General features: G+C 55.0%; 2 protein-coding genes across 4 annotated transcripts; one reads left to right on the top strand and one right to left on the bottom strand.

Moving 5' to 3' along the window:
* RELL2 (RELT like 2) lies at positions 1-11,698 on the bottom strand. Of its 3 annotated transcripts, none has more exons than XM_080555991.1 (8): positions 11,085-11,698; positions 8,721-8,934; positions 7,751-7,816; positions 7,607-7,673; positions 7,088-7,276; positions 2,666-3,197; positions 746-788; positions 1-579 (listed from the first exon to the last, which is right to left on the bottom strand). In XM_080555991.1, exons 2-7 carry the CDS (start codon positions 8,926-8,928, stop codon positions 747-749), a joined length of 1,104 nt encoding a protein of 367 aa, XP_080412117.1. In that variant the 5' UTR covers positions 8,929-8,934; positions 11,085-11,698; the 3' UTR covers positions 1-579; position 746. The 3 variants fall into 3 exon arrangements, with proteins under 3 accessions (XP_080412117.1, XP_080412116.1, XP_080412115.1); XM_080555990.1 differs by lacking the exon at positions 11,085-11,698 and adding an exon at positions 9,276-11,074; XM_080555989.1 differs by lacking the exon at positions 11,085-11,698 and adding an exon at positions 9,438-11,074.
* A 650-nt stretch (positions 11,699-12,348) lies between these two features.
* Positions 12,349-26,942, top strand: HDAC3 (histone deacetylase 3). Its single transcript, XM_080555988.1, has 15 exons — positions 12,349-12,504; positions 12,593-12,675; positions 17,630-17,772; positions 19,427-19,508; positions 20,298-20,354; positions 20,449-20,504; positions 22,773-22,906; positions 23,187-23,267; positions 23,360-23,433; positions 23,662-23,726; positions 24,114-24,203; positions 24,320-24,378; positions 24,801-24,880; positions 25,286-25,443; positions 25,728-26,942. Exons 1-15 carry the CDS (start codon positions 12,450-12,452, stop codon positions 25,795-25,797), a joined length of 1,287 nt encoding a protein of 428 aa, XP_080412114.1. The 5' UTR covers positions 12,349-12,449; the 3' UTR covers positions 25,798-26,942.
* Positions 26,943-27,528: the final 586 nt, after the last annotated feature.

Genomic DNA, 27,528 nt, shown 5'->3' with positions numbered 1-27,528 from the left:
TTCAGCAGCTTTAATGGTTTTAGCTCATCTATTTACAGTGCACTTTAACACCAAAGCTCGCCTTGGGGGCCGGGTTGCCCTGTGCCAGGGCAGGGCTGGAGGCTCCCATCTCCATCAGCGTCCCCCGGGCGCTGCGCAGTCCCTCCCCAGTGGCGCTGGGGGCTTTGTGCCGGCGGGTGCTGCGCCGCGTCCTGCTCGGTGGCACCGCCGGGGCTGTGCTCTGCGGTGAGTTTGGGGATGCGGGGGGCTCGAGCTGGTGCCACTGCCCCTGCAGCATCCCTACAGAATCCTTCTGCGGGGTGCGGGGACCAGGTGGCAGCGGGGTGCTGGGAGGGGGTCCCCACTTGTGCCAGGCTGGGGGGACCCCCGGGGTGGGGGGTGTTGGTGGTGGGTGGGAGTCAGGTAACTATTGCCGATGGGATGAGGTCTGTAATGTCCGCGCGTCGCTCTGGCCATGCCAAGCTGCTCGCCCAGGCTGGGGCCGGGGCCGGCTGCCCCCCGCGGCAGAGCCCCCAGCCCGGTGTGGGGCCAGGGGCCCCGTGCCTCCCGTCGGCTGCTCTGGCCGGGAGTGGAGAGGAGCTGCGGGGAGAGAGAAGTGGGATGGGGCTGGCCCATGGCCACCGCTGTGGCCAGCCAGGTACCCCCCGCAGATAGATGGGCGCTCTGCATGGCTCGGCCCCTCTCTGCAGCCGTGACCCCCTGCCCACCCCAGGACCTGGACGCGGGGCTGGGGATGAGCACTCACATCACACGGTGGCTCCTCGGTCCTGTACCATGGTGCTGGGCTCCTGCGGGAGGGGGAGAGATGCAGGTATCAGGCAGTGCTCTGGGGGAGCCCGGCTGGGGGCTCCGTCAGCCACATCAGGGACCCACAGGCCGGCGGCCATGACCCTGCTAACTTACAGCCCCATCCCCATTTCTCTGCCCTTCTGCCGCCTGCAGGATGTACCAGGCAGCAGCTAACAGTTCTCAGGGTGGCCCTGGCAGGGACCTAAGGGACGGGGTAGCTGCTGAGCAGCTCCAGGGCTTGGTAGCAAACATCTCATTGACATCCCATCACTGTCCTCCCTGTGGCCGCGTGTCCCCGATTGTGCCAAAGCAACACCACCAAGCCCAGTGGAGCGGCCCCAGGGCTGGGTGCTTGGCTATGCCCAGGGCTGTCCGTGCTTCTCCTTGCCCACATCTCAACCTTCTGCTTTGTCCAGCCCGCCCCTTCCCTGCTCTCCTCCATGGTGAACCGAAGGGAAGATGAACAGAAGGAAAGGGCTGCGTGCTGGGCCACTGGAGGAAGGAGGACCTCTGCCTCTGCAGTCCTCTGGAGAGGTCTCTGAAGAAAGTCTGCAGCCCATCAGCCCCTCCTAAGGGCCTTCCTTAGGCTTTCCACATTCACATCCATCCTCCTTCCTTCAAGCAGGCTCCCAGCACTGAGGCACACAGGTTCTTTCCCCAAACCATTTGTTTCCCTCCTCCTCTAGCAAGTAAGAGCCTGGAGGCAGCAACAGGGAGCGGGCTGGCCCACTGAAGTCCAGGCACCCCGTCTCTTCACTGGTGCTGCCCAGAGCTCGCTAGCAGCTCCAGCGTGGTGTCAGGTGGGGAGGCCGGGAGCTGCCCAGGTGCTGCTCCCCGCTCCGAGCACCAGGGTGGGAACGACAATTGAGCCCCAGCCTGGTGGCTTCATCCCTTCCCAGGCTTCAAGGCCAGAAGGGCTCCTGGGGGCATCTTGCCCTGCCTGCACGTTGCTGGCTGCGGTGAGCCCTGAGGGAGAATAAGCCCTGTGCAGAGGGACAAGGAACAGTGATCCCAGGAGATGTCCCCAAAGAGCCCAACCACAAAGGGGCCAAGCACATCCCTTGCCCGAGGGGCTGGCGGCTGCAGGTCTGCCCTCGGGTCTCTGCTGCGTCAACCACAAGGGTCAACCACGACCTGCCTTTCCCTGGAGCGTGGGCACCAGCAGGGTGGGAACAGTGTCACGGTGACTTGGCACGTCCCAAGGAGAAGTCACATTTTCTCAGACCCATCCCACCAGAAGCGCTCAGAGGGTGTCCGTGGAGTGAGAGCACCCCTCTTTACCACTGCTACAGGTATTAGAAAAAGGATGGGAAAATGCAGCTAGGGAAAGAGAGCAGGGTGTGCAGGACAGAGCAGGTCCCACACCGCAGCTATCCCTGGCTCCTTGGTCCCTGCAGCGGGGCTCACTGCTGTGTGGAGAAGATGAGCCTCCAGGAGACCTCATTATGGCCTTCCCATGTATAAAGGGGCTCAAAAGAAAGATGGAGGAAGACCTTGTCCTAGGGCTTTTAGTGACAGGATGAGGGGCAATGGTTTTAAAGTGAAAGAGGGTGGATTTGGTATAAGGAAGAAATTTTTCATGATGGGAGCAGTGAGATGCCGGAACAGGTTGCCCAGAGAAACTGTGGATGCCCCGTCATGGGGAGTGTTCGGAGCTGGGTTGGATGGGGCCTTGAGCAACCTGGTGTGGTGAAGGATGTCCCTGCCCACGGCAGGGGGCTGGACTCAGTGATCTTTAAAAGTCCCTTCCAACCCAAACTGCCCTGTGAGTGTTTGGCAGCACCCCAGCACACCAGGACCTTGGGCACTGCGCCGTAATCCCTCAGCCCCTCCAACCCAGGAGACCACCGGGGGACGAGGAAGAGGAGGAACCCACCTGCTGCCCCATGGCCTCCGCTGCGGGCTGTCTTCTGCTGCTCTCCTCCCTTCCCAGCTCCTCCGCCCCTTCATGTAGGCTCAGGCTCCCGTGAATATCCGACACCTCATCTGCTGACCCCAGTCCGGCCTCCTCCTGGCAGATGCTGCCTCTCTGCCCTCCTTCCTGCCCCAGCTGCCCCGGGATGCTGGGGCTCGACCCTCCCAGACCCCGACGGCTCAGGTGCCTCCGCTGGTGACTTGTGCTCCCGGGAGAGCTGCCCACCCTGCCCGCCGCTCTGCCGTCCCGGCTGCCGGGCGTGTTTGGAGCTGGGGTGCTGGAGCGGCTCAGCTCCGTGCTTTTTGCTCCCCCCTGGACGGCCCCGTTCTCCAGGCCACCCGTGGGGACAGTCCCGTTGCGAGCCCGCTCCCGCCGCAGCCGCTCGCTGCTGTGCTCCAGCTCCTCCGTGCTCGGCTCCCTGCTGCCGTCAGGCTGGGCGCCGTCCTGCTGCTCGGGGAAGGTGGGCTTCTTCCCGATGTGCGTGACACGAAACCTGCAACAGGGGACAGGCGGGTCAAAAGCTCTTCCCTCCGTTCTCCCACTGTTTCCTTCCCAATGCTATTTCCAGCTTGCCTCCAGCGTGGGATCCTCTCTCTTTGTCGCCAGCCCGTGCTGATCTCCAAACTCTCAGACCCGTTCAGCGCTGACACCCGCCCCAGCCATGCCCTGGCCACCTCACCCCAGATTTCCTTCATTTTCTGCAGAAAGCACACCCAGTACAAAGTGCTGGTAAAGAGAAGGACGAAAAGCCCAATCCAGATGTTGGTGCCAGCTGTTACAGTCTGTCCTCCCATGGCAGGACAGGTAACAGCCCTGAGATGCAGCCTGGCCAAAGAGGGGCTTGTACAGAGCCTTGGATGTGGATTTGGTGCATTTTGGGCAGATCCCAGGGAGGAAGGGATCTGTGTGAGGGGCTGCAGGGCCGCTCTGCAGGCTGAGGGAGGGGTGAGCTGTGTGTGGGGACAGGTATCAAGCACAAAGAGGAGCTGCCAGGCTAAAACCCACCAGGGCAAGCTGTGCGCAGCCCCTGGTGCAATGGATGGTGCTGAGTGGCCTACCAAGCCTCCACTGCATGCCGGGGAGCAGCTCAGAGCTCCGGGGAGGGAAGGAGAACTGCAAAGTCGGCCTGACACGGACAATGGATGAATGTAGAATCAGAGGGGACTGCAGTACTGCACGTGGGGAGAAGGGAGAGGTTAGGGAACTGCTGTCAATTTGGGATTTGGGAGGGGGAATGCACAAAGTCTAAAAGACAAAACTGCAAGGGAGCTGGTGCTGACGAGCTCCGATTCCCCCGTTTAAGCACTGCACACCACAGCTGGACCAGCAGAGGGGAAATGTCTCCTCCGGTGAGCTGGTGCCCACCAGACAGAGCGCTGGGCCCACCACAGGGGATTCAGGCCCAGAAGGCCCCGGCGCCGCTGGGGCTCGGCTGTGAGTCGGCGGCAAGCAGGGCAAAATGGTGCCAGCAGCGAGGCTGAAGCGCTGCTGGGGCTGAAAGAAGAGCTAGACCTGAGTGTTAAGCAAATGGCCATCCCGAAGGAGGACACTGAGAAGGAAGGTCCAAGAAAGAACAGATCCGAGATGAGCTGCCAGAGCGAGTGAGTGAAGGACACCACCAGAGTGGTCCTGTGTCAGGAACAAGGAAAGACGGGCTAGCAAGCAGAGGACAGCAACGAGGAATGTGACTTCAAGAAGATGTTCAGGTTACCCGATAGTAGTTCTTAAACCCTCTTCAAGCACAGGGGAGCTCCAGACAAAGGCGGTGCAGGCCTCAGCAGATGGCCAGAGCACCAGGTGGCCAGAACTGTAAATAACATCACCAGGGTAGGCAATACAGACTCCTCAGCATCACAGCTTGAAACACTGCTCATAAATTGGAAGGGTTGAGAAGGGAAATGCTCCAGCTCGGAGTGATGTTCCCAGAGGACTGCTGGGGTCAGGCCGAGCCACAGCAAATGTGACCTTTTAGGTCTATCCACGTATCTGGAGACAGGGCACCAGCACGGAGATACGAGAAGGCCACAGAATGCTCCAGTCCCAAAAAGGGACCGGGAGGAGGCACAAATGATAGGATCGTTTCTCAGTAACACCTTTGAGCAGTGTCAGCCTGAAGGAGACGGGAAGGCATTCAGAGGAGCAGGCAGGATTCAGGCTGGAGAGGACACAAGAGAAACCTCCGGATCATGAGGAGAAGGGCAGGAGCATTTTGGTGTCCGCCTAGTCAGCACGGCTAGGGTACTTGATCCAACAGGACACAACGTGCTGCAGCTGAGCAAGCCGAGGACGAGACCTCTGTGAGATGTGGATGGGCTGCGTACGAGCTCCGCCACTGGTGGGTCGGTGCGTGGTGAGGGAGTGCTCCTCTGATGTGGCCGCTCAGTAACATGGTAGCGATGGCAAAGATGAAAGGTTTAGGAAAGCCCTAAGACAGATGATAAATTATTCAATAATATGAGAGTACAGATCATTTAAACCTGATTACCTCAGAATTACAGGACAGTTCAGGTGGGAAAGGCCTCTGGTACAACCCTCTGCTCAAGATGGAGCCATCTTCCACCCTTGGTCAGGCTGCTCGGGGCTCTCCAAAACCTCTCCAGCTGGGTTTGGAGATCCCCAAGGATGGCAATCCCCCTGCTGCTTGAGGCCCTGCCATAGGGCAGCATAATTCATGGGGCATGATGCTTCCTCTCTGTGCCTCATCCAGATTTCTCTAGGTACAACTTGCGGCTGCTGCCTCTTGCCCTTCATGGTGCATCTCTGAGAGGAGTCTAGCTGCATCTTCACTTAAATTCCACTCACCCCTCTGAGTGGTTTCAGAGCAATTAGATCCCCACTAGACCTCTCCATGCCAAACAAACCCCATTCCCTCAGCAGCTCCTCACACACTGTGTGCTCCAGCCCCTGACAGCCTTGGTGGACCCACGCTGACCGCACCAGACCTGGTCAATAGGAAAGGGGATCAGACTCCCAGCCGCTGTCTCCAAGGCAAAAGCAACAGCCAAAAATGGATGAACAAGACCTGAGAGCTGCAAATAGAAGCAGGTTAAAGTGGAGTTTTTGTGTGTGGTCATGAATCAAGGTGGCTTGTGCAATCAGGATACTCATAGCAAGACACAGCAAGGGCACTCCCCAAAAAGTCATCAGGGAACTGGAAGAGCAGAGGGGCCAGCTGGGAAACACAAGACAGAATTTGGAGGTAGAATTTGGAGGTACCTCACGGACACATAGGCCCCTTAGCAGTTGGACCTCATACCAAGGAGATTCAGGAAGTGGAAACTTCTAACATATAACCTTGGAAAAGGCTTGTGTGACACGGGAGCTTAACGAGGATAAGGAGAGAAAATTGGGGTGTGAGGGAAGGCGCGTTTAAGAGGGGACCATCTTCTCCAGGCACACAGAGCTGAGTGAGAAGGGACTGAGAAGAACATGGGTGAAGGACACAGAGGAGCGGAAGGAGCTGGGCTCCAGCCAGGGAAGATTAGCCATGAATACACAGCTGTGCGGAGATCTGGCTTACCAGCCACCAGCCCTGACACCAAGGACAGCTGGCAGCAACCAGCCCAGAGGAAGCCAGAAGCTTTCCTCCTGCAGAAAGGGGCGATCTCAGACGGAGTTTGGCACGGGGAGGTCCTCCCCTTTACCAGCTCCCCACACAGCTCCCACTTCACCTCCCTTCTGAGACTCCTAGCTCCGATGGTGGAAACAACCCCTCCCAATGCCCCATCTGGCTCATCGTCACCATGGCAGGACCAGACCTTTCTGCTGGGGAATGGGGCAACCTGGGCAGGTCACAGATTGTATCAAAGGTTGATGACTGCTCAGAGACCACAGGCAGCTCTGGGAGTCCCTTGAGGTGAGAACAGATGGGGACTGGGAGACTATTTGTGGGAAGTGTCAAGTACACTCCCCTGCTCTCATATTCCTCCCACAGCATCTGATTACAGTCATCATTGCAGGCAAAGACCTGGAGGAGAATAGCCACTCTTTCATTCTGATGGTGGCAACTTGCAACAGGAACCTGTGTCACCTCCTCCCTCTCCTCACGAGATCCCTAAAACCTGGGGCCACTGCCCCTGCAGCAAGAAGGACCCCAAGTCGCATGTAGGTGGGACAGCAGGCTTTGAAGGGACATGGATTTGGGGCTCTGCCCGGCTCTGAGTCAGCAGGGCAACCCAGGCCTGAGTCACCTTGTGGAGAAGGAAGGGGAAAGGCACCCATGCGTCACGGCCTGCTGCACACCACGGGAATTTGGAGGTGTGGGAGGCACCTGGCCCTCAGGACTCCTGAGCAAGGGGTGTCTGGCATAGGGTAAGTAGGGAAGGGGAACTGAGAAGTCTCTCCGTAATGCTTGCTCCATCAGAGCAAGGCTCATTCCAGTACCTGCCTACTGAGAAGACGGTGGTCTCTCCAGGATGCATCCTGCCTTTGCCATCCTTGGATCTTCCTTGCCGGTGCAGCGGGTGCCTCTTCCTCTTGCTGCAGTGGATGCAGGGGGCCTGCGTGGAGCCCAGATGCACCGTGTGGTGGTGTGGTGGGCCCCCATCCTGGCTGTTGCGGTGGGGACAAAGGCTGTAAGAGGAAAAGGATGTGACAGGTCGTGGTATCTGGAGGAGCCTTCCCTACCCTGGTGCAGCCTCAGCGTGGCAAGCCCTGAGAAGCAGCAGTTCCTGAGGGGACCTCCTATTAGGACAGGGGGAAGGGATATTCCTGCTGGCAAAGAAGTGAAGCAGTCATCACAACCCCCATGTCCCAGAGGAGAGGGACTTCTTGTTGGGAAGATGCTTTGTAACAAGCTGCCGACATGGGAAGGGGCCGGGTTCGGAGTCTGAGGACCCAGGTGATGCCCAGCGGTTGCTTCTCCCTTACTCTGGAAGAGCCACAAGCTTTGGCTTCCCTCACCTGGGCACTGGCACTGGGATGTCCCCTTCATTGTCCCCCAGCATCTCCTTGAGGGCCTCTGCATTGGCTGGAGAGAGAGGAAAAAGGGAGCATGTCAGCCAAAGCGGTCAGCAAGGCTCCAAGCCAGCCCAAGGAAATGCTCACCTTCATTTTGGATAATGCATCTCACGATCTTCTCCACGGTGTCCTCGTTCAGCTCCTCCTCTTCATCTGAAAGGAGAAAATGTGGCACTGAGGGCGTGGGGCTGGGAGGCCCAGCTCAGCAGGAGCTGTGAGTGCCGACAAAGGCCCGAGGAGCTGCAAGTCCCCACGGCGTCAGGAGGAACCTGAGGAACTCCAGAGCTCCACCCTGGAAAGGAGGGGGCTAAAATGGCAGCCAGTGGTGCGGTGAGGCGGGGGCACATTCCTCCTTCTGGGGAGCATCCAAGGACACGAGTGGGTAGCAGGTTTGGAACAAGCTTGAAGAGGAGGCTCCTCGTGAGGACAGTTCAGCCCTGGAGCTGCCACCTTCAGGATGCTGCGGTGCTAAAGGCGTCCAAGGGTAAACGGGACAAGGTTCACAGCCAAGAAACCCACTGGGGGCTTGCTCAATACATAGAAAGCACCTCTGATGGAGAAAGTCCCAGAGCTACAGTGTTAGAAGCTTAAAGGAGCGTGCTGGCGAAAGTTGGCTGGATGTCTGCCCTGTTGTGGCACTCATCGCCAGCATTCATCACAACCTGCTTTGAGGGGGCAGGGGGCTTGGCTGAGGTCTGGTGGGCAGCTGCCCTGCACAGCACAGTCAGTGGCCGCTGCTGCGCTCCTGGAAGCCTGCAGAGATGTTTCCCTGGGCTGTGGCATCTCCAGCAGGCAAAGCTAACCTGGAAGCTTCACACACCGTCTTCGTGCGCAACCAACTCAATCCGCGAGCTCTGGCGTGCACCCACGGGGCACAGCTCGGGGCTGCACGGACTCTGCAAGCACATGGTGGGGACCATGTGGACCTGGGGAAAAGGGTGGGCACCACGTCCCACCACAGGGCCCCTGGCCACCCCCAGCCCACACTCGAGGGCTGAGTTTAGGGAGCACCAAAGGGCAGCGCCGCAGCCCCCCGCACCCCGCTCCCCGTACTCACTGCCCTGGAGCTCCGCCAGCACGTCCTTGTTATCTGGGTCGAGCTCGTCCCGGAAAGTCCGGCACCGGTAGCCCTTCTTCTTCAGGACATGGCAGATCAGGAATCCTACCAGCCCCATGATGAAGAAGACGAGGACGAGGAGGAAGACCATGGACAGGCTGTGCTGGGGGTCGGACTCCCCATCATCGCTGCTGCTCTGGTCGGACATGCGGATCTAGGAGAAGGGGGAAGGCGGCTCGGAGACCCCCGGCAGGCTCCCTGCACCTCCTCCTCTTCCTCCTCCTCCTCCTCCCCGTGTCTTCCGCGCTGCCGCCGGGCCCTGCTGGGTCAGATCCGGCTCCCAGCTCGGGATGAGGGCTCATCCCCGGCCCCGCCATGGCCGGCTCAGCGCGGTTTCCCAAGGACACATCGCAGCCGGCGAAGCATCCCAAGGGCAGCAGCGGCACCAGCCTGGGGCTGCTGCATCGCCCCCCCGCCCCGCCGCAGGCAGCATCCCAAGGGCACGGGCCCCCAGCATCGCCCTTGCCGGAGCCCCTCGCCCCCCTGGCTACTCACGGCAGGGAGCGGTGGCGGCGAAGGGCCGAGCCGGCCACCAGCTCCCGCATCCTCCACCGGTCCCCCCGCAGCTCCTTCCCTCCGCTGCCGCCTGCCCTGCGCGGGGGCTCCGGGGGCCCTCCTGTCCCCATCCCCGTCCCCGGAGCACGGCTGCGGCGGTACCTGGGCCTGCGGTGCTCCGCAGCGCTGTCCCCGTCACCTTCACCTGCCTCCTAGCAACCCCGCATCCCCGCGGCTGGGGACCGCCACGAGCATCCTCCGCTGCCCCGGCTTCCTCGGGAAGGAGCCAAGCGGCTTCTGCCTGCCGAGGCAGCGCCTGCCAGGCAAAGCACCCGCTTGTCCTCAGCTCGATCTCTCCGGAGCGGCTGCGGCGGGGGCAGGCTGCAGGGGAGCTCAGGGAAATGCTGCTGGCAGCTGCAGCAAGGGGCAAACGGGAGCGCCGGGTGCTGGCACGCTGCTCCCTGCCCCGGGGCAGTCTCACCCCAGCTCCGGGCAGCCCAGCTTCCCCAGCACCCTCCTTTTTGGGCAGTTTTTGGGGGAGCAGGGAGGAAGGGGTCTCGGCATGGGGGCGAGGTGCGTTTATCTGCACCACTGGGAGCGTAGCAAAGGAGCCCCCGCAGCCCCCACAGCCCCACACTGGGGACACTGACTCTCCCTCCTTCCCCAAAAAGGACCAAGCTGTTCAACATCCCCACCCGTGGCAGTGCCACGACCTCCTCTTCCTCTATCCTCACTCCAGGAGGCTTTACCCAAATCTACTTTGCTGCAGCAAATGAAGCCTCTGGGTCCTTCGACCAGTGCTGGTCCTCCACCCAAAAAACATGTCACTTCTGCAAGCCCTGGTGACACTGACCCTCCTGTCCCACCGCCACCGAGCCTCCTCCAGCTCAAGGATAGCTGAACCAGCCCGTGAGGATGGGTACAGGTGAGGAAACCCATAACCTAGCCACCGGCTGTGCCACCGTGACAGCTCCCGTCCCCATCCAAAAGTGGCCAGGAGAGCCCTGGCAGTGGCTGCGAGGAGCCCAGGACCCTCCTCCATCCCCGTGACTTCACGGGGTCACCCCATGGTAGGTGCCACCCTCCTGCGTGCTGTCCCGGCAGGGAGACAGGCTGGGATGGAGGCAGACCAACCGTGCCAGAAGACCACGGGCAGTGGGACAGGAGGGGGCTCCTGCTGCCAGTCCAGCACGCAGCGATGAGCCACAGCATCGCGCGATCTGCTGTCAGGATGTTAAAAGAGGTTTGCTCTGTGCTTGGTCAAAGAGGGCTCCTCGCTGCTCCTGAGCCGTGGGGCGAGGCTGACTCCCATCTGCTCTCGCACCCACGCTGTCCTTCACAATAAATCCCTTTCTGCTCCCTGACGCTTCCGCCCACCCGGTGCATTTCTGCGTGTCAATCCTCCAGGGGATGGAAACAAGTTCTGGCCCTGCCATCCCCCTTCCCACAGCCAGGGCCACCCTGCGTGGGGAGGAGGAGGTGGAAGCGGGGCAAGGAGCAGGCTCTGCTCCTGCCTGGCTCCTTGCAGGGTATTCCCAGCCCATGGTGTTTCTCCTCCCATCTGTCCTTCCTTCCACCAACAGTTATAGGGCAGCACTGGGGCATGGTGTGGTGGCCCTGAACTCAGCATCCCCGTGGAGCTGCCACATCCCCGTGGTGCTGCATCCTCCACCCCTGCTCAGTCCCTTCAGAAGCTTTCGAGGCTTCAAAGCTGGAGTCTCCAGTCCCCTCTGGGAAATTGCAGCAGCTCTGCCCCACAACCAGCCCCGGTCCCAGCACATCGCCGTGTCCCCTGTCCCCTGCTCTCACCACAGCGGGGTGGCAGCCCCCACGACACCACACGTCTGCGCCGTGCTCGGTGTCCCCGTGGCAGCTAACAGGGACAGGTGTGGAAATCCCGCGGGCGGGCTCCTCCTGGGGTCTCTGCTGTGATGCTCAGTGTGGAAATTGCCATAATTTCTATAAAAACACTAAGGCCAAAATCAACTCTCGCCAGATGCTTTGCCGAATCTTAAACCCCCCATAAGATTTCCAGACGTCGCTGGCACGTTAAGTGGCCTTTAAAACGAGGGTGTTTTCACTGCTGGGGCCCGAGCCCCCCCATGCTGCCACTGTGACGCCCGAGCAGCCCCGTGGGCCCGTCCGGGCGTTATCTGCCCCCCGCACCTTGAGGTGCCAGCAGGGGCGGCCCCATGTGCTTTATCCCGGGGATCCTGGCTGGGGGCAGATCCCAGGGGTGGGACGGGTGTCACAGCACGTCCCCTGTCCCCCACGGCTGTGTCCCTGCGCCCCGTCCTGCCAGTGCCCGCGGCTGGGCAAGGGGCAGGGGAGAAGGGGGATATGGGGGGGTGATACTGGGAGTAGCTGGGAGCTAAATGGGCGTGGGTAGGGGATAACTGGGAGCCGATGGGGGGTAACGGTGGACAGTTGGGGGTAACTGGGAGCTGATGGGGGGTAAGTGGGAGCGACTGGTGGATAATTGGAAGCATCCGGGAGTAACTGGGGGTAGCTGGGAGTAACTGGGAGCAGCTGGGGGGAGCTGGGGGCAGCTGGATGGTAATTGGAAGTAGTTGAGGGTAACTGGGAGCAACTGAGGGGTAATTGGGAGTAACTGGGGGGTAGCTGGAGGCAGCTGGGGGTGATTGGAAGCAGGTAGGAGTAACTGGGAGCAACTGGGAAGTAAGTGGGAGTAGCTGTGGGTAACTGGGGGCAGCTGGCGGGTAACTGGAGGCAGCTGAGGGGTACCTGGGGGAAGCTGGGAGTAAGTGGAAGCAGCTGGGGGTAACTGTGGGCAGCTGTGGGGTAACTGGGGGCATCTGGGAGATAACTGGGAGCAACTGGTGGTAACTGGGGGCAGCTGTAGGGTAACTGGAAGCAACTGGAAGAAGCAACTGGAAGCTAACTGGAAGCAGATGGGGGGCAACCGGGAGGTAACTGGGGGCAGCTGAGAGCAGCTGGAGGGTAACTATGAGGTAACTGCGATGTAACTGGCGCTAACTGGGATGTAACTGATGCTAACTGGGACGTAACTGGCGCCAACTGGGGGCCGGCAGCAGGCCGCCCGCCCCCCCCCCCGCGCGGCCCCGCCCCTCTCGCGAGCGGTGACGCACGGCAGGTGCCGGCGCGGCGTGATGACGTAGCGGTGCGCGCGGCGGCGGCGGCGGGCCGTCGGCCATGGCGAAGACCGTGGCCTACTTCTACGACCCCGACGTCGGCAACTTCCACTACGGTGCGGGCGGGGGGGGCCGGGCCCGGTGGGGGGCGGTGAGACCCCCCCCGAGCCCCCCCTGACCCCCCCCCCGTCGCTGTGCTTGCAGGAGCCGGGCACCCGATGAAGCCGCACCGCCTGGCGCTCACCCACAGCCTGGTGCTGCACTACGGCCTCTACAAGAAGATGATCGTGAGCGGGGCGGGGGGGGCTGGGGGGAGGCCGGGGCCGAGGGGCGGCCTCACTGATGCTTGTAAACATGCAGGGGGTGAGGGGCAGGGGGGCGGAGCCGGGCTCTTCTCGGCGGCACCCGGTGACTGGGAAGGGAGCAGTGGGCGCAGGCTGGCACGCGGGAGGCTCGGCTTGAAAACGGGACAGAACTTCGTCACGGCGAGGGTGGCGGGGCGCTGGGACGGGCTGCCCGGGGGGCTGTGCAGCCTCCTTCTCTGGAGACATCCAGAACCCGCCTGGACGCCTTCCTGTGTGACCTGATCCAGGTGTTCCTGCTCCGGCACAGGGATTGCACCGGGTGATCTTTCAAGGTCCCTTCTGGTCCCTAATGTTCTGTGTTTCTGTGTCACCGCGGGATGTCAGCCTACTGTGCAGCCTCTGCTTGCGGTGCCCTGCCTGGGGCTGGAGCAGTGGTGCCAGACCTGAAGCACCCGTGGCTGCAGCTGCTTCCAGGCAGGACTCGGTGGCCAGCGCTGTGCGTGATCATAAACTGGTAAAGCTAAAAAAGCTCCTCAGGAGGCTAGCTAGTTCATCTTGGTGCCCAAATGGGGTTCACTAATCCTGTCCCATACCTGATGAACGGTCTTCAAAGTCCTTACTGACCACCCAGTTCCCACAGTCTAGCCCAGCGCGTTCCTGGTGTCACCGGTAGAAAGATGTTCTTCTCCTGAACTCTGACCTGATAAAATGTGATTAGTGTTTAGTGATGATCAGAAAGAAAACTTAAATCTTCACATGTTTGAAGAACAGGATTAGTTTGGGAATAATAGAATATCACACCAATATGCAGTACCCCTACTGTGAAATACTTTATTTCACTTAGTGCAAGAGGAGCTGAACTGAGCCCCTTCCCTTCCGAAGCCCTGTTTCCTTTGCTGCCCACTCTTCCAGCACGGGGCATGCAATGTAATGCCTCGCAGTACCAAGGCAGGGCTGGTGAGAGGCACATGCCTGCTCGTTGCTTCTGAGATGGCTGCTGCACGCTTTGACCTGCAGAATATGCCATCTGCAGCTGCTCTGTGCTTTGGGGCAGCTGGCTTAGTCGTCGGGCAGCTTATTCTCAGCTTCAGTACTGAAGGATAGCTTCTGGACTGCTTTGGGACAGGATTCCTGCAGCAGCTGGCATAGTTTCAGGTCCCAGGTCAAGGTGCCTGCGTGCGAGGTCAGGTCTGAGTGCTGCCTGTTGTCCCCAGAGCCTGTAATCTCTGCCTGATGTGCCCTGGGGCAGGACCATGCCCCAGCACTACGCTGCAGCTCCAGGCCCCTGTCTGTCTGTATCTGTGTGTGCGTGTGTACGGTGTCCTCTCAGGGGAGTTACCTCATTAGAAGGAGCGAAGAGCACTTCTGTCACTGGCACCGTCACGCATGGTTAGCACACGGGGTGTAAAACCAGGGGGTGTTGCTCCTTCCCCTCTGTCCCTGCACCCCAGCGGTGTTCCTCGCCCTCCCGCAGTTGGGCTCTGATCCCTGGGACACTCCAGCTTCCCCCATCGCTCGTGTCTGAGCTGGGTGACCAGGGGGTTACGCTGATGCAAGCGTTCTCAGAATGATTGTAGGCGATTGCAAGTAGCTGATAAAACAAAAATAAGCAGGACTTAACCATGAAGTTGTGAAGAAGAAAGCCTGGTCAAGTTCCGGGACATGTTTTCAGGTTTGCAGCCTGCTTTAGGGACAGCTCGTGAGCTGCTGTAAAAACACCGTGGCTGCGCGTTTCTTTGCGACAGCTCTGTGCAAACAGCAGTCTCCGGCTAGGCCAGGCAGCTCCCAGGTTCCCTCGTCCCCAGCATCAGAAGCTAAGCAAAACTAGCCAGCTCCCGCTGTGCTTTCAGGGACCTGACTAAATATTTAGTTGGGATTGCAGAGAAGGGCTGTCCTTAAGGGACGCTGGCCAAGCTCTTGAGAATCGGGCGATGTTGGATTGAAGCTGTGTTATTGTGAGCACAAGAGAGCAGTGGAGATTCTGGCACATTGTACTCCCGCGTGTTTGCAGTGTCTTCTGCAGGATATGAGGCAGGGCATGGTGCAAAATTCTTGCAGGTGTGATAGCAATACAGTTTTCCTGCTTTTTTTTTTTTTTCGGGGCAAAGTGTGAGCAGCCGAACCAATACCAGGGCCTGGCAAAGCATGGGCTCAAGTTCAAGCTCCTCCACTCTGTGATGAGAGACCCGTGGATTGAGTGGCAGGAAACAGACAATGAGCTGTCCCCAAATTAACACACAATATCAGTTTTTAAAAGGAGGTGTTAAAATGGACCGGTGAAACTGTTCCTTGATGCGATACGTGAAATTAATTTGGTATGCTTAAACATTTTTTTTTAAAAAGCTCCCTGTTGTAATTAATGCAATTCCAGTAGCTTGATATCTGGTAACATCACATCCTTTGGATTTTTCGGCTGTCCTCACAGGAGCTTGTGCAGGTGTAGTAACCTGTGGCTGCTGAGTGTTGTGCCCTCTGTAGGGTCCAGCCTGGTGCGGGATGATTTCACGGTGCCTGCTGGCTGAAGTAAGAGCATTGGGAAGCCAGTCCCTGCCTCGCGCGCTGGCAGGATGCAGCACCTTCTGTGTTTAGCTTTCCCTGTCTTGGTTTCTGATCCTTTGTGTCCAGTCACCTGTCTGCTATCTCTCTTCCCAGCTCCTGGCCCTTGTCACCCAGCTTGCCTTTCCCTTTGATTTTCTTGTCTCTGTATCCTGCCCTGGCAGGGGCTGGTCTTCTTTCTCTTTCCAGCCACGGATACTTCTCTGTCTGCTCCCCCTTCCCTTTTTCTTCTCTTCTCAGATGCATCTCTGCCTTTTAATCAAAATGCTTTCTCCTGTCTTGCCTGGGCACCAACACTTGAGACCACTGAAACAACAGAAAATCGCCCCGTTCCTGCTGTGCTCCCAGGGGAGATCTGGCTGGAGTGTGCTCGGAGCACACGATGTCTTGGCAGAATTTAGCTTTCAAATGTTTACTACAAATGTAAGAACTTGCATGAGCAGCTTCTCTAAAGTTTTGTTTGGTTTGTTTTTCCTGCAGAAACAGCAGAAAGCACATTCTGATGTGACACTGCTGCGTTAGGTCCCTGCCTGCATGAGGCAGTAGGCAGGGCTATGCACCCCACTGCGTTTTTAGCCTTGAAAGGTTTTTTTTGGTTATATTTTCCACAAAATGTCATCACGAAGCTGAAAACCGCAGAGGAAACTTCATCCTGAGCAGTCAGCAACTGGCAGAGTGACAAGCAAATAAAAGCAGGGGATTATTGGCCGACTGTGCCTATAAAAGGCCCTGTTGACTTCATGTTATGGTTGCATCATTACCTGCCTTCCCGGCCTTCTCCGAGCAAGAGGCTGCTATTTTGTCGAGGTAGCTGAAGTCGGGTTTGCCTTTTCCCAGCTCATTTATGGCTGTGGTGAGCAGATCCTTAGGGCTCAGCGTTGCTGAAGGAGAGAGTGTGTCTGTCCAGCTGCATATCTTCCCTGCTCCTCTGCTGCGTGTTCCCGTTGCCGTTCTTGTGCCACATCTGGGTCCTGGCGAGAGCCACTGTGACCTGGTGTCTGGGCAGAAGCGGGGGAGCCTGGTGCTGAGCTGGCAGAGTGAGGTGCTGAGCGCCAGGGCCTGCTCCAGAAACTGGGTGGGATCGTGTGGGCGAAGGGCACAGAGGGGAAGGAGTCAGCTTTCTCCTTCTGCCAGCAGCTGAGTCAGGCTTGAAGCTTTCCATCTTGTTTTTATTTCCCCCCCCCTCCCTTTCTGCTTTGAATTCCAAGTCCCTGCGTTTCGTTGTCCAAGAGAGCCTCTTGATACCCCGTGAGGGTTGCTTCTTTTGCATGGCGATTCCTTAGTGTTGCTTTTGGTCCTGCTGGAGCTGGTCTCTCGGGGGGGTCTGACCTCCACCTTCAGCAGCTGCGGTGGAGGCTCCTGCCTGTGTCATCCTGTCCTCCTTGTCGCAGGCAGCAGGCTCTGAGAAACACCAAACCCTGCACATCCATGTGGAAAACGCCGTGCTGCGCAGGTCGGTGCAGTTGTGCACTACAGGAGATGTTACGTGGCTTAGGCTCTACTTTCCCTCTGAAAATCAGCAGGTCTCTGCGGGGTCCTGCATAGCACAGGGAACAGGCGTGCTGTGGGAGTTGCCCTGACACATTTTCCCTCTGGAGACAAGCTCATCTCATGTTTTTTTTCATCTTCCCACTGTTTTATTAAGTGCACAGTTTAATTAAGACAAGTTGTGAAACACTGAAGATCTCTCATTGATTTCAGCGTAGCTTTAATTTCCTCTTACGGGGTACGTGGTGTTGACTTTTAACTTCCTGGATATTGAGGTATGTGTGGTAAGTGCCAAACTGGCAAGCGTGTGTTGTCATGAGAACTTTAATTTGAATCCACCCAGCTCCATGGTTGTTTCTTGCTGACTTTCCAAAGGAAACAAAGCTTATGCGTATGTTCCATCTATCTGTGAGGCTGCTCCAAACAACTTCTGAACTTACCAGCCTGCTGCAGGCTGATCCGATGGAGGGACAGAAATCCCTCTTAACATCACGGTGGTTTGGGTTTTATGACAGCTGGTGACTGATCAGGGACTAGTGCTCCCCAGTGAAGAAAAATCTCAAGTTTCGAGTCAGCTGTTTTCTTTTGCTAGCTGGCAAGCCGTGGGCTGGGGGTGTGTTGGTGGAAAGAAGGGATCGGAGAGTATATTGGAAAAGCTGCAGTTGTTATGAGAGGCAGGAGACGTGCTTATGGCCAGAAGATAGACATCAGTAGGAAAACAGGCTTTGTGGAGCAGCTTGCTGCATTTAAATAAACATAAATGTCAGGAAGCCAGCGTACTGGCACACTTCTAGATAGACCTCGTGCAAGTCATTTGTCAGCCTGGGACTTCTTGCGGCCAAAGCGAGCACAGTTTTGAAAGGGAAATAAGTGTTGTCTTTCTGTCTTGAAGGTTTTCAAGCCGTACCAGGCATCCCAGCATGACATGTGCCGATTCCACTCCGAGGACTACATAGACTTCCTGCAGAGAGTGAGTCCCAACAACATGCAGGGATTCACCAAGAGCCTCAACGCCTTCAACGTGGGCGATGACTGGTGAGTGCTCTGTGCTTCCTGCGAACCGGGATCGGAAAGGCTGAAGTGATCCTGCGGTGCTTATGTCTGCAGAGCTCCTGTAGCATGTGCTGGTTTTTATTTTATTTAAACAGAACAAGGTGCATGCCCCTCCTGAGTATATCAGATTACCAGAACCTCCTTAATTCATTTCCCTTCTCTTTAGATGTTGCTGTCCATCTTTTTAGATCTACATTTACACTAAGGTTGTTGAGTTAGAGACTGTATCTCTACTTGTTCTTGCAGAACCTCTGGTTCTCCTTGAGCATGCTGTTTTTTTTAAATAATTGCCTGTCTTTTCATTTACCTTTATATGTGCATGTTAAATTCCAGGCAGCTTTGAGAGCCTGATTTTCAGGTAAGACAGAGGAGAGTTTCGTGCTTCTGTACAAAACCACATGAGATCTTGTTGAGAATATTCAGTTCCAGCCTTTCATGTTCGTGAGAGATGAAACTTGAAAGAAAAGTGTGGACAGGCTCTCTGGGTAACTGAGGAAACAGTATATATACCATGTCTGGTTGAGGAGAATAATGTCTGTCCGAGAATAGGATTGTTCTTTGTATTCTTTGGAAGGCAAAGCTCTAAGTACAAGCACAAGCGGAGTTATGCTACATAGAGAACGGTGTTGTCCCAAAAAGGTATCAGTATAGCCTGGGTTTTAATATTTAGGCTGGAATCTGAAGATTGTTCTGTAATGTCACTGCTCTGATGATCAGAAATCATCTTATCAGAATAGAGGAGGAAAAAAACAACACCACAGTTCTTAAGCCGTTGCTTGTCCATGAGTGGTTTAAAACCAATGGTTTTAGTTTAGTTTTAGTTTTAAATTAAAAGAGGGGAGATTTAGATTAGAGGTTAGAAGGAAACTTTTCACTCAGAGGGTGGTGAGGCACTGGAACAGGTTGCCCAGAGAGATTGTGGATGCCCCATCCCTGGAGGTGTTCAAGGCCAGGTTAGATGAGGCCCTGGGCAACCTGACCTGGGGAGTGGCATCCCTGCCTGTGGCAGGGGGTTGGCACCGGGTGACCTTTGAGGTCCTTTCCAACCCAGGCCATTCTGTGAATGGCATTTGTAGTGTGCTGCCTGTGAGTCTGACGCAGGGTCCCCATGCCCTGTGTTCCTGTACTCTCCCAGAGATCCTGGTGCCTGGGCTGGCTCTGCGTGCTCAGGTGGGTCGTGCCTCAGCTCTGCCCTAAGAGCAGCGTTCGGCTCTGCAGCGTGGTGCCCGCTGCGCAATGCGCTGGGAGGCTGAGGGGCCCTGTGGGAATGTGGCATGGGAGCGATCCTCCTTCCTCCCACGTCATGTCCTAGCTCCAGGCACATGTCCACGGACCCTGGCATGCGTTGTGGGCAGGGGAAGCCTTTTCTGCACTGGCTTGGAAGCTTTGGTAATCATTATCAGACTCACTAAGTTTGCCATTGTGTTTGCAGTCAGATTGCTACCTGCTGGTACTCCGTGTTATAAGCAGGGTCAGAACGGTCCCAAATTAACCTTGTCAGAGAGTGAGTTTCACTATTGGTCGAGTAATGTCCCTAGACAATTTTATTCCTGGCTTTGCTCTGGAAAAACTGGGAGGAATGTAGTGTTCTGTGTTTGAATCATAATTTTTGTGGTTTTTTTTTTTTTTTTTCCAGCCCAGTGTTTCCAGGTCTCTTTGAATTTTGCTCTCGCTATACTGGAGCCTCCCTGCAGGGAGCAACACAGCTGAACAACAAGGTAACTGAGCTGATGGACTTGCCTTTGAAACACAGGTATAAACTAACTGGTTATCAGCTTAAGGATAACCCCATGGATGTGTTTTGAATAACAACATAGCAAGCACTGCTGTGTTGCAGTGTAAATTCTTAGCACTGCAGGACCGTGAAGTTTGAGACCACTCCTGTACTGTCAGAAGCAGCCATTTAGTAGATGTTGAATCCTGAGAGAGCCACAGGTCGTTAATACTGCAGGAGTATAGTCACAAAGTACTCTCAGCAACGTAGAACAACAAACCTGAGGTCTTCAGTGAACCCAGCTGCTGGGAGACCTCAGAGTGCTGCTAGGCCTCTGCTGCGGGAATGCACTAAATGAGACCACCCAGAAGGTGTGAAGGAGAGGGTCACTGGGGAGGATATCAAACAAAACTTCAGAAGTGTGAGGATTTTTAGGAGAAGTCTTTTATGCTCAGTAGACCTTTCCCAGAAGCAAAGTGCAGGAACAAGCTACGTGTGCCAGGTGCTCTGCATAGTGCTGGCTGGAGGGGAGCAGTGGTGGTTGGAGGTGGTCTCTTCTGGTCTGAAGGGGAATGCAGAGCACCCAACTAATTTGGTGTGGACGTGTTGTAACAAACACTGGGCTAATGAGCAAGATGAAGCTTTGTAAAAGCCTCCGTAGGTAGAGGAAGGGGTAAAAAGGTGTATGTGGGACACAGTGCTGTGCTGGTTGTCCCTGTTGACTGGGGAAGTGGATGCAAGGTGGTTGTTAATCATGCTGTCATCTCAAACTAACTTATTTTTCCTTCCTTAGATCTGTGATATTGCGATAAACTGGGCAGGGGGCCTGCATCATGCCAAAAAGTTCGAGGTAATGAGGAGAATCTGCAGCCTGCTTTGCCTTTTTGAGCCTGTGTTCTGGGCTGATCCTGTTCTAATGTGACTTGGTTTTCTTTGTATTGCAGGCTTCTGGGTTTTGTTACGTCAATGACATAGTTATTGGCATCCTGGAGCTGCTCAAGTAAGGACGTGGGGCATGTGCAGTACTGCTGGGGATGGTGCTTTCCTGCTCTTCTCTGCTGAATCTCTCTCCTTGTCTGGGTGGTGGCTGTATCTTTTTAGAGTACAAGGAGGCCAACAGCTTGATCTCTTGGCCTGATCTCTTCTTCAGGCACAAGAAGGGGTCATGAGAATTGGAATATCTGACTCCAGTTTTGTTGTATGCTGCTCAAGTGATATGGGAAAAGTTAAACTTTGTTACTCTTTAACCATCTGTGAAATAATCCATTCCAGGGTCTCCTGACTCAGGGTTTTTGCCACAGTGAGCCTTTTGTAGGTAAATGCAAAGTGTGGCTCGCTGGAAACAGGGTAAAATGGCCTGCATTTGTCATGATTTGCTTGACTGGCTTAAGAACCAGAACTTGGGCAACACATGGTTGATCAGAGGACACTTGTTTTGTGTGGAAAACTTTTTATTTTTAGAAATCAAAAATTTGAATGAGAGGAAAAGTTACCAAAATACTTTCCATTTTGTGGCTTAGTCTGTGAAGTTTTTTTGTACTCTGAAATGCACTGCTTATTGCTGAATATGAGACAAGATGCTGTGGAATTTAAAAAGAAAAAGTTGTGGGGTTGACTGGAGAATAGGTATGTGACCAGTGGCAAGCTTACTTGTTTGCAAAGTCAGATTTATGGAATGTACTGGCATTTCTTGTACCTCCTTCCTCTCTGCCAGTCTTCCCTATTTTTTTTTTTTTTTGGGAACCTTGGGTCTTTACTGTTCATCTGCAGACCTATTTTCTAGTCTCACATGAGTCCTATTTATTAGAGGCATCACATACAGCCCAGTTACCCCCATGGGAGGTTATAATATATCTATTCTCTTGTTTCCTGTTCTGGTGAACCATTTCCGCAGGAGGTGGCTGCAAGCTTGAGTTTGCTGCCCTGTGGTCCCTCTGCTCTTAGGAGGTCCCTTCCTCCATTTACCAGGGTGTTAAGGCTGGGTGTTTGCAGCCTCTCTTTCTCTTTGCCATCATTTGTCTCTAGGGATAAATCTGGACAATTTATATGGTTTGTGTCTCTGGGAGGCTGTAATGAGGTACTGATTTGCTAATCAGTGTGGCTCAGTGCCATCAGCCTGCATGATTAGGTCACTGCAGATACACTGAATGCCATGCTTCCAGCGGACAGATGGCATGAGCCACATGCTCCTCCTCTCTGTTTCAGCGTTCTCTTGGATCTCGCCCTGTAGGGTTTTGGCTTGGATGTCAAATTCCCTGCTCTTTGGGGACTGACCAGTTGCAGCATTTCCTAAGAAAATGTTGCATAAGTTCTCTGCAGCTGAGCAGGCAGCTCTAGAGTTGGTGGGCAGGGCATGGCTTTAGGGCCCTGTCTCCAGTGCTGTCACCTGCACATCACCTTTGACCATTACCACCAACGCTATTACTTGTGGTGATCTCCCTTTCATCATTCTCTGTGACCCAGCCGGCTTCTCCTCCAGTAAATGTCATGCCTGCAATACCTGTTTGGATGGCTGAGCCAAAGGAGCCTGGCTGAGTCCAGTCACCCTTCTTTTCCCTTCTATCTGAACATCCGTTCTGACTCGCTCAGTGCTTTCTTCACCCCTGTAGTCGTTGATCAACCTCTCACCATCCTCAGTGTTGCCCCAGGGCTGATCTCTACCCTTTGAGAGTGACAATGCTCTGCCTGGACTTCCACAGCCAGTAGGAGCTGTACCCCTGACTCCTGCTCGTTGTTCGGAGCAAGGCAGCCTCTGCAGTCCAGCCCGGTGGTGTCGGTGCTGGCCAGCTGGGCCACGGTGCTGCCAGGCCAAGCGAGGCACTAAGCACTCCTTGGCTAGCTTAACATTCAGTTCCAGATATGGTTAAATATTTTTGGAGCTCTTAAAGATTAACTAGCTGGAAGATTGTTTGCAGGGAGGGGACACACACACAAAAAAAAGCTTTCTAACCCCGTATGTTTTAAATAGATTTTATGTGGTTTCCAAGATATTTGTGGCTCTATCTGAAAACCTTCTGTTCTACTATCTTTTTTGAAGCACATCAGAAGAAAATGTTTTAGTGGGTGTGTGTTTAAGTGGAGGCTGTACAAATGTAACATGTAAAGCTGTTTGATATGCCTGGGGTGGGACAGATGAGTTCTAGGAAGTGGGCTTGCAGGTAAACTTCAGCAGTGATTTTTCGGAGCACTAGGCGATACTGAGCCATGTGGGTAGGAGCATGGTTGGGTGCAGAGCAGACAATAATGCTGCTTTTCCTCCTGTTTGTAGGTACCACCCGCGTGTTCTGTATATTGATATTGATATCCATCACGGAGATGGTGTGCAGGAGGCTTTCTACCTGACGGACCGTGTCATGACAGTGTCGTTCCATAAATATGGGAACTATTTCTTCCCTGGCACAGGTATGCAGTTTCCTTTACAATGTGAACCTGGCCTTGTTTCAGGGTCCTTCAGAAGTGCTGCTGGAGTCTGGAGGTATAAAATCACAAAATGGCAACTGCAGGGAGAAAAGGAGGAAGAAAAGGCATGGAGGAGCAAGTGGAGAGGAACAGAGCTAAAGCTGCCTCTAAGAAAGGGGGATCCTAGCTAGGGTATCAGAGATCTCAGCCCAGACCAGATCTGGTGTTCCAGCACCTCTGGAGTCTTAGAGCTGTTGTGACTCTCTTGTCTTTCCTTGGCCAGGGGACATGTATGAAGTTGGTGCAGAGAGCGGCCGTTACTACTGTCTCAACGTGCCGCTACGAGATGGCATCGATGACCAAAGTACGTAGGTGTCCCCTGCCTTTTCCCCCTTGCCCAGATGTGTGCTGGACCTTCTCTCCAGAGCCATGACAAACCTGTCTTTCTCTCCGAAGGTTATAAACACCTCTTCCAGCCAGTCATTAACCAGGTGGTAGATTACTATCAGCCCACCTGCATAGTGCTGCAGGTAAGAAACTGAGCCTCTGTGCACATGAACCTCCCTGTTCAGAGGCTGTAGGTTGGCGGGGCATTTCTTGATTGGGTTACCCTCTGTTCCCAGGGGTCGGGGTCAGTGTGTCCTAGCTGAGCTGCTGTCTGTACCTCTGGTGAATGCAGGTGGCAGAGGGGTAGGATGGTGATGTAGAAAGCAGTGCCTGTGTAGCCAAAACTCAGCTGTTCTTTTTTTCTTCCCCAGTGTGGTGCTGATTCTCTGGGTTGCGACCGTTTGGGTTGTTTTAACCTCAGTATAAGAGGGCATGGGTAAGTACAGTGGGGCTGGGGCACAGCAGTTAGTTGAAAGACTGTCCTTTAGTCTGAAGGGCTGCAGAGGGTCCTCTGCTGTGAGACCTTGACTTTGGCCTTCAGCCACACCAACGGTTTTTGGGGTTTGTTGCTTTGTGTGAGTTCTTTTGGTTTTGTTTTGTTTTTTTTTTTTAAACCCTTGTGTGATGGGAGGGGCTCTCAGAATGGGACTTTATACAAGAGCAGCAGTTCACAGAGTAGCACCTGGCTCAGTCTCCCAGGGTACGAGCCCTGACTCCCAGGTGTGTCACACGAGCCGTGGTGGCATTTGAGCACACGGTGACACTTCTGATGTGAGCACGTGCTGCAGTTAGCAGCTCAGATATGTTTGTTTGGGATTTCTAGGGAATGCGTGGAGTATGTGAAGAGCTTCAACATCCCCTTACTGGTACTGGGAGGAGGCGGTTACACAGTCCGCAACGTGGCACGGTGCTGGTGAGTCTTTTCCATCCTAGTTGAAGGTCACAGGTTAAGCAGTTGCTGTGGTCTTTGTCCCTGCATGCGCTGTGTAGCTTTCCGTGGGCTGAGCCCATGTTATTCCGTGTTTTTAGGACTTACGAAACATCGTTGCTTGTAGATGAAGCAATTAGTGAAGAGCTCCCATACAGTGGTAAGTTGGAGTTCACATATTTTCTCCACTAGTTGAGCTAAAGTATGTTGTGTCAGATGAAAAAATAGCACTTCTATTCTGCATTGACCACAGATAAGACCAGGGCCAAAGTGACAACACTTCCTGATCTCAAGAGATAGCCCTGGTTCCCTTCCTCCTGCTTGTAGGCTTTGCTGGGCAGGCACACCCTGACCGTGTGATGTGTTATTTAATGTGGTTCACTTCCTGTTCGGTGATCTGAGTGTTAGTCTTGCTGACTCTGCAAGGAATGGTACGAAACAACAGCTGCAGAGCTGTACGTCACTGTGGTTTTTAGGGTCTGGTCACCTCTGGCATGGTGGGAGAGTGAGCTCGGCTGCTCTGCAGCTGATGACTGGCTCCCTTGCCTCTGTGTTTTAACCACTGTGCTCACGCTATTGCAGAGTACTTTGAATACTTCGCTCCAGACTTCACCCTTCACCCTGATGTCAGTACGAGGATTGAAAATCAGAACTCCAGGCAGGTGAGTGCTTGCAGCCTTGCTGCAGTGTCCAGCTGTGTAACCCCAAAAACCCTGTGGTTGATGCTCTTGTGAAACCACTTGGGACCCAGGCAAAGGATTATTGTGGGAGCAGAAAGCTGACAAAGAGCAAGCACAGCCTTTCCTCTTGGATGTCAGAAAGTCTCAAAGGGCCGATAGTATTTGAGAACATTGCTGGATTGTCTTACTGTTTTCTAAGTGCAGGAGCCTCAGTGATTGAATAAACTCTCTTGCCTCCTCTGCTCTGATAGTTTGTTGTGTTTTTTTTAATGCATTTCTCAAGGCCACCACAAAGATGGTGCAGGCAGGTTGTAGTGCTAACAGCTGTAGCTCTGTGCAAAGTACCAGATCTGACAGTGATGATCCTTCTCTGTTTTTTCTAAGTAGTACTTGGATCAGATCAGGCAGACGATATTTGAGAATCTGAAAATGTTGAACCATGCTCCCAGCGTGCAGATCCACGATGTCCCTTCTGACTTGCTCAGCTACGATCGCACAGATGAGCCTGATCCAGAGGAAAGAGGTTCTGAGGAAAACTACAGCAGGTATCAGCTCTGTTGTTCTGGAGAAATGGGCTTCCCTTTCAGTCCCTGCTGGGATGGGTAGAGTACGTACTGGAGACCATTTCCTGGAACAGATACAAACTCACTTCTGAGTCTGCTTTTTATCCAGGGATCCTCTCTCTGTAAATGTGTGGTCTCCTCACAAAACAGTTCTTGAGGTGTTTGGGTGAAAGGCATCTTCTGACCTGCAGTGAGACCTGTGGGCATTCTTCTTTGCCCCAAGGGTGCCAGGGCTCTTCACTGATGATGGTTGTCTCTTCCCCCAGGCCTGAAGCTGCCAACGAGTTTTATGACGGTGACCACGATAACGACAAAGAGAGTGATGTCGAGATCTGAGGGCTCTGATGTGGGACTCTGGACTGTGGGGGGGTCCCACGTTGATGCTTGGTGCAGTTAACTGGGCTGCACGGGTGCCAGCGAGCCCTCCCTTTGTATTTCGTTGCAAGCGGTGGCAGCAGAAACAGCACCACTGCAGACTTCTGCTATCTGCAAGGCAGAGAGCAGTGAAATGTGTTCCTTACTTTCCACCACATGTCACGGTTCCAACTGTCGCCGCTCGGGGAAATGGAAACTCAAGTAGCGCTCAGATCTGTGCCGTGTGCCGGCAGGCAGCCACGCAGCTGCCTTCCGAGCCCGACCCGCACTGGCTCAGTCAGCTCTTGTAACTCCGTGCGGGCTTCTGCCAGAAGGTGGGAGCTGGAGCGCTTGTGCCTCAACCTCTGCCTCTCATCAGCAACACACCTGCCGCATCCCGGTCCCCCCAGCCCTCTGCTCAGGTACCCAGTCAGTTGTCCTCTGAAGCCTGCTCTGAGGCTTGCTTCCCGATACCCTTTCTGACCATCTGATGCTCCATAGCTCAAGGAAAACTGTTCAAGAAGACAAGGCCAGTTCTGGGGTAGGGGTCAGGAGCGTGACTGGAGCAGGGAGCAGCTTGCTGGAGCAAGGTGGAAGAATGTATGCAGAGCGTAGTCTTGTTTGTTTCCCCCCATACTCAGTTTTGCATTCACAAATGAGTACTGCAACACTTTGCCAAGCTGGACCTAACTCCCCCGTTTTCCTCATTCTGTGAGAGGCTAACATCACTGCGGAACAGCAGTTTGGTTGCCAAGGTCAGTACACAGTGCGTCTTGCACCTCTAACGCAGCTTCCAGCTGTTTTCCAAGTTCACATGTGGCCCTTCTGTGTGTTTGCAAGAGATTTGGAGCCAAAGCCACTCCCTCGTGACTGTGCCCAGGAGATGTCACTCTGCTCGTGGGTGAGGGAAGTTGCCTACTGCAGGTCCTGTCGTCTTGCCTTCACACAGCAGAGGTTTCCCAAATCCCAGACTGCTGCTGCTCCTTCTCCCATGTTGTCACCTGGTCCTGTTGTGGTTTGGAGGGTGCTGTTTGGGGAGAGGGGAGGAGTTTAGCCTCTTACTGTGTATACTGTTGTTTGTTTACTGATGTCTTTAAACATTAAATGAAGAGGCAGTATTTTTCTTACCTGACCTGTCATTTGTCTGTTTAATGCTCGCGCCTTTTGACTCCCATGCTCCAGTGACTGAGGACGTGTGCATTGGCCCTGGCAGCGTGGTGTCCTGCACTGTCTGACCTGTCTAAATGAACGGAGGAGCTCCTCAAGGTGTACACCAGTGTGTACTCAGCACCACTGTGCAGCAAGGAGAGCCCTGGGTTCCTGTAAAAAGACCAGTCCAGAGGGCTCATCACCACTCCTGCTTGTGCCCCTGGTTACAGAGATAGCGGGTGCCTGCAGAGCTCAAGTTTATGTTTTTTTTTTTTTTTTAAAAAAACACACACCTTTAAAAGCAGATTCTTTGAGTTGCACACTCTGTGAGAGCTGCTCTTTGCCTCATGGTATTCCCACAGCCCATGTCAGCGGCTGTTCCTCTCTTTCTGGTCCTGCAGCCATGTCCCCATCGCTCCGTTATCCCCATTGTGCTAGCGGGTGGTGGAAGGTGGTGGGCTCGTGAATGTTCATGTCTGGGTGGGGCCAGGTGGTGGCACAGCGATGCTGCGACCTGCAAAAGGCTCGTCCCATGGCCACAGGCATGCAGAAGGTAAGCAGCCA

The sequence above is a fragment of the Anser brachyrhynchus genome, assembly GCF_964034855.1.
Source record: "Anser brachyrhynchus genome assembly, chromosome: 14".
Classification (NCBI taxonomy): Eukaryota; Metazoa; Chordata; class Aves; order Anseriformes; family Anatidae; genus Anser; species Anser brachyrhynchus.
This window is presented reverse-complemented; position numbering and strand designations above follow the sequence as displayed.